This window comes from Saccoglossus kowalevskii, chromosome 16, assembly GCF_978046115.1.
Source record: "Saccoglossus kowalevskii chromosome 16, keSacKowa6.1, whole genome shotgun sequence".
Classification (NCBI taxonomy): Eukaryota; Metazoa; Hemichordata; class Enteropneusta; family Harrimaniidae; genus Saccoglossus; species Saccoglossus kowalevskii.
The window spans coordinates 21708943-21714818 of record NC_140656.1 but is presented as its reverse complement, the minus strand read 5'-3'; the positions used below and the strand labels follow the sequence as shown (position 1 = coordinate 21714818).

Below are 5876 nucleotides of genomic sequence, written 5' to 3'. Positions count from 1 at the left end.
CATGTATATCAACCCGGGACTGATATAATTAATTATACGTATCCCCATTTGTGGACTGACATGCCGATGTGACTTTTTGACGATAGCTCAGTGTGACATTTTAGCTACCTTAGCCTGTTACAGAACGTGCAAGAACTATTAGTTTTATTAGACTGAATGCCATAATTAATGTCTAGAAGAATTATTTTTCGAGAAAATGATGGCGGTTACCATTGGTTCCTGTGGTGGAAATCATGCTATATCTCAACTTCTAGTTTTAAAAATGTAAAGCAATGATATTTGTTTTCACATTTTCTTTTTGGAACTGTTCGGAACAAGAATGATGCATAAACTTTAAGAAGTGAAAATGAAAGTCAGTTCTATCACAAAGCTAGAAAAAAAAATCACAGTATTTCCAACACATCATATCCTAATCGGCGGCAATCGGCGAGATGAATGCATGTGTATAAAACTGGATACAATTTAACTTGCAATTTGTCTGATATTTAGTCAACAATAAGTACAGTTTACGACAATACATGCGTCAGTGCAATGAGAATAATGGAGATGTATGTACGGCGTTCGAGATCTGGTCGTTTGGTTTTTGAAAGTCACCGGCTGCTTAGAAAGTAATGGTGACATCATGCCAAGATCCCATTCAAGTCTCATCTTGTAGATAGCGAGACTGATGCTACTACCTTCTGACATGACATAGGCGATCTGTAATAAAACAATAAAACATGTATTACCACATTCATAGCGAAAAAAAATGTAATACTAATACATCGAAAACGTACAGAAAATATAGTTATCGTAATCCGTCATATCCGGTCGTGAGCAGCTATTTTGATCCACCTGGACATCCCAGTATCCTAGTTATCTCGGGCATGCGCATTCGCATTTTTCTGAGTTGGAACGCTTATGCGAGAGCGAGATTGTAACGGGATCTTGGTATCATGTCACCGTAGTTGCAAACCCCAAGTAATGTACCTCTGATGGTAGACTGTTTTCATGAGAAAACTGGCAAAAAAATCTAGATATACTGAATAACACAGCAGTAATTAATTACACACATATTTGGGAATCAAATATAAATGCGGTGATCATTTGAACACACTAGTCTTGTGTTATCTGGTGTACAACGCATTTGTTTATGTATTTACAGATCAGCCAGCTACTTGAATGAAATGAAATATCAGGTCATGACCCCACTGTCACATGATCACACATGTGATCAAGTGTTGTTTTGATCGTCGCCATTTGTATCGCGCAACATTTTGGGTTTTGATGGTTTAAACGTCAGTTCCTGTTTTGTCTCTTATGTGATCAAGGTCAGTGCTTTATTTGTTTTGATTGTTGGTGTTTTTAAGACAAAATTCTGGCTTCTTTGCATGAAGAGAATAATTAATAAACAGGTCAACGCAAAGTCTCATCATATTCAAGTTTTACCATTCTATACAGTTAGTTACTGGGGCCATTGACGGAATGTGTGTCTATCGTATGTAGCGTTGATCGGCGTGGACGGGGTTCACTCTCTATGCACGTAATACACTCGGTTATTAAGCATCCTTTAAGAGGTGCTCGGAGCGTCGGTTCGAGACACGCACGCAATACGTTAGACTAGACCATGACTAGACAGACCTAATCGTGTAAATGTTATTGTTTTATATTATATTATAATTCCGTAAAAGAACAAATTCGAACCTCACCCCTAAAAGATATAAATATAAATTTATATGAATCAAAATGACTGGTAGAATTCAAATTGACCAATCAAGTAACAATATGGCAACATCATCATGAGTTCTAATTAATATTAATGAGCTAGTTCAACATCTTCCAATCAGCAAGCCCTCATCATGGACGGTCACAGTTGCTATGTCACTTGAACATTATGGTATTGCAAGTTGGTGTGGATAAGAGATTATGGGTGTAGGATCTCATAAACCAATATTTGATTTTGAATAAATTTCACTGCAAATTTCTATGTTATTTATCTTTAAAAATGTAACAATTTAATATTTGTTTATGCAGTACAGATAACTTATCACCATGGCAACGTCTGGATTCTCAATGCGGAGTATGGCCAAAGGGATGAGGTCCGTATTGAACATCTACAATATGGACATGTCCAATCCTGCATCAGCTCAGGTCATCTTGAAAGCAGTCACCACAATGAACGAGGACATCCAGTTGGTGGAGACTCAGATGAACGACCTCGTGGTGGAAGGAAACATACAAGATGACGCTACACTTGTGCTACATAAACACAACTTCATTGGAGCTACCAGCATCATAAAGGAATCACTCTGTCAGCTCGGCAATATCGTCAGGCTGGCCGCAACGCTGACGAATGTGCCAAAAGAAACTAATGACTGCATGTACAGCATGGTGGACAGTGTCAAACGACAGTTCAATTATGGATTCGACCAGGCCAAGGAAAGCTTCAGTGCGTTGAGACAGAGAGTTAATACGACACCACGTCTTCAAGAATCCCAACTCATCCAGAAAATACTGGAAGAAATTGGAGATGTAAGTAAGAGATTTACATTGATGTTCGGTGTATTCCAGTTTCACATTATTTCGTTGTACAAGTCCAGTTATAAGACAAATACAGGTTTTTCTACATCTATCGTGTTGCCCTCCTTCTCCATAATACAACCATAAAAACTCCAAAATTACATTACATACCCCATTTTAGGAATTTGATGTGACTTGTCTTGTACATGAATATTTCCACACAAATAGTCTTCTTTCATTTCTGAATATTAAATTGATATTGATTTGTTTGGCTGATTTATGTCTTTTTCTATGAATAGAATATTGAATTTGCCAGAGCCAATGATGAAGTGGAAGAAAGGTTGAATTGTTTGGATAATGTCCGACAAGGTCAGGAGGCATTGAATAATGCCGTAGATGAAGTGATGTGTAATGACTGTCCTGAGGGTGAACGTCAGCAACTCAGACAGATACAACATGAAGTAAGTTATATATGTACAATTGTATCTCAACAATAAATAAGCCGTTGAGCGACAGAACTCTTAGCACTGCATAATTGCCATCTGAGCTGATAATGCATGTAACTGATTTTTGTTTTAAAGAAGGAACCTTGAACTTCCTCTAGACAGAGACAAATTAGATGGATGAATTTACCCTGAGAAAAATTGCCACCAAGTGAATTAAAAATAGGGCTAGATTAGACTTGCATACAGTGTCTTGTTTTGTTTTTTTTTCAATAAAACAAAATACTATGTAAACAGCCAAAATCGGGTTACTGTGAAACAAACAAGAGACTTGGGTTCTTTGTAGACACCCTCTTGCGACACCTACATGTCATGTCAATTGTCACTAGTCTGGGGATCAGTGCATGTTGCAATGATTGATAGGGTCATTAATATTCCACCAATTAGAATCAAGGTGTCAGATCTAGATAGTTTATTATAGAAACTGTGCCAAAATTGTGCATGCTTGCATTTCACAATATTCTTTGAGATTAATTTTTATGATGGCATTGCAAGATAGTGTCCAGGCCTCAGTTCCTCCATAAGGGATACATTGCTTCAAGAATACCAACAAGAGTTCATCGATGAATGTGAACTTATATGTGTGTATGCTCTGCCCATGTAATTACGCCAATTTGTTACATCATTGAAATGTTCATTAATATTAATAGGAAGTTGCTAGTTTTTTTTGTGGTAACCTGGATTCTTTTTTTCATGTTAATTTTTTGTGTTTTACTTTCAGATGAATGTTGGTACGAAGATGTGGGACATGGTGTTTTATATTGGTCATGTGATGGTGTTTATTCTTACACTTGGGGCAAGTGTCAACAGAGCATCCTAGGTGAACAGCAAGAACCACAATGTACTAGTGTTCAATGCAGGGTTGTGTAGGTTTTGGTTATTGATTAATCTCAACACACCAAATGAATATTATTCACTGACCACAGCCTCATCTTTATTTACAGAAGAGAAGAGTAAATTTTAGATTGAAAAAAAAATCATATACAAATTTTAACCGATATGTTTATATAAATTTAAATTTCATGCAATAATGGTGATTCCTAATGCAAGGAGGAAAACATCCATAAAAGAAATTCTTACAAGACATTGGTTCTGAGTCATTTGAAAATAGTGGAAATCCCTAGAGTTCACTGTATTTTCACTTAATACACACAATTTGAAATACAATAATGATCCATATGCAAAATCTTATTGTCTTGTTTGGTCATAGGTACATATTTATTTTTATTTCATAATAAAAAATACAAGATTATGCATGATGGGTTAGTAATATTAAGAATGTACAACCTGTAAATATGATGGAAATTTAAAAGTACAGTACAGTGCAAAAACATTAAATTTTATTTTGCATTTCCCAAAAACATTAAGACAATTTCCAATTGAAATTTGTCAAAATACATAAAAGTGAGGTTTAATATTCAAAATATTGAATGGGTGGTCCAGTTTTTTTTTTGTCCCTTGAACTTTCAAATAGCTATCTAATGGAATAACTTGGCAAAGTTTCAAAAAATGTTCATATCATTTGTTATTGATGCCATCCTCAAGTCTGATGGATCAATGAAAGTTGCTCCTGAAAAGTGACTTTTGTATCAGTTAGCCTCGCCATAGTCCCTGAACAACTGTGACCTCACCTAGCCCTAGCTAAGTTTGTTTGTGGTCATAAACAGAAGCATGGCTTAGTCAGGGATTGTTGAGTGATGTGTATTTATTTAATTTTTAATATATCTACAATTAAAAAAAAAATATTTTCTTGCATGTAATAAATCATGTTATTGGTAAACAATGTTCATTGTAGCTTATTTTATTCAAATATCTTCAGTTATGTGTGTACGAATTCATTTCAGATTAACACTAGGGAAATGTAATTGAAATGGAACGTCCAGAGGTGTCAATTCTATGCATCTTTTGACACCATTGTCTGCCTTGTCACTAACAGTTTAGTCAATACCCTGTAAAGAAACGATTTAATTCCTATAGTCCAGACCACAGTCCCTCAATTGATTATTTGTAATAAGCATAGACCTATAGAATAAGCCAGTAACTGACAGTCATTTTGTAGATTTGCATGGCTGTTGAAAACATGCCTTCAGAACTCAGTATTGTGCTTAAATCTTGACCAACTAGTCATAGTCATGATTGCATACGACAGAAATGTGCTTAACACATTTTGGTTATCAAGAATAGCCATTTCACAAAGCACTCTGATCACATAAACCACATTTGAGTATTGTTATACCACAGGGAGTTGGACAAACTTATGTATTTTAATAAATTATTAAATAATAAATTGTTATATAACTTTTCTTATTCGCAATACCTTGGCTGCTAATTAAACAAAGTGGGAGCTTCGCTGTAAAGTACATTTTCACTCTGCAATCACCGTCCGAATCGCTGAAGCCGGTCGTTCATATTAAAAGCAGCCCGTTAATGTTGAGGTTTCGGCCGAGTAAATGGTTCTTGGCTTGGGAAAATGCTCTGTATTATAAGCTCTATTTTTTGTTTAAATATCAGGGGATAGCGCGTACGCAGTCCCCCACTAACATAAATTATGCGCCCGAGTCGCCCACATTTGGGGCGATCGCAGGTGTCAGCCCAGCCGGAGTGCAATGGGAGGGCCTCTCCCTGAGGGAACCGCCTCCTTGATCACGGTTAACCCCTACGCCAGGTAAGTATGCCTAGTTCAGGCTTCGATTGGGATTTATATAAATTGACACAAAACTTAGGACACGGTGAGTGATCAATATGGCGCTTACACTTATAATTTGCGGTTTTATCTCTATTATATTCGAAACAGAGTTGTTAATTTAACTATGTGAAAACAAGTATACTTATAACTTACATTAATAATTTTTAAAAAACCGAGTTTTCAGGAAA

The 5876-nt window shown here is 36.1% G+C and overlaps 1 protein-coding gene and 1 non-coding gene across 3 annotated transcripts; one reads left to right on the top strand and one right to left on the bottom strand.

Annotated features, from left to right (window-relative positions):
• Nucleotides 1-1223: 1223 nt before the first annotated feature.
• LOC100374730 (uncharacterized) lies at nucleotides 1224-4785 on the top strand. Of its 2 annotated transcripts, none has more exons than XM_002735954.4 (4): nucleotides 1224-1310; nucleotides 2014-2511; nucleotides 2799-2960; nucleotides 3724-4785. In XM_002735954.4, the coding sequence occupies exons 2-4, from the start codon at nucleotides 2032-2034 to the stop codon at nucleotides 3820-3822; spliced, it is 741 nt and encodes a 246-aa protein (XP_002736000.1). In that variant the 5' UTR covers nucleotides 1224-1310; nucleotides 2014-2031; the 3' UTR covers nucleotides 3823-4785. The 2 variants fall into 2 exon arrangements, with proteins under 2 accessions (XP_002736000.1, XP_085347683.1); XM_085491557.1 differs by having other exon boundaries at nucleotides 1245-1310; nucleotides 2019-2511.
• Nucleotides 4786-5510: 725 nt separating this feature from the next.
• On the bottom strand, nucleotides 5511-5675 carry LOC144354669 (U1 spliceosomal RNA). Its single transcript, XR_013420990.1, has one exon. It is a non-coding gene; the product is annotated as a U1 spliceosomal RNA (small nuclear RNA).
• Nucleotides 5676-5876: the final 201 nt, after the last annotated feature.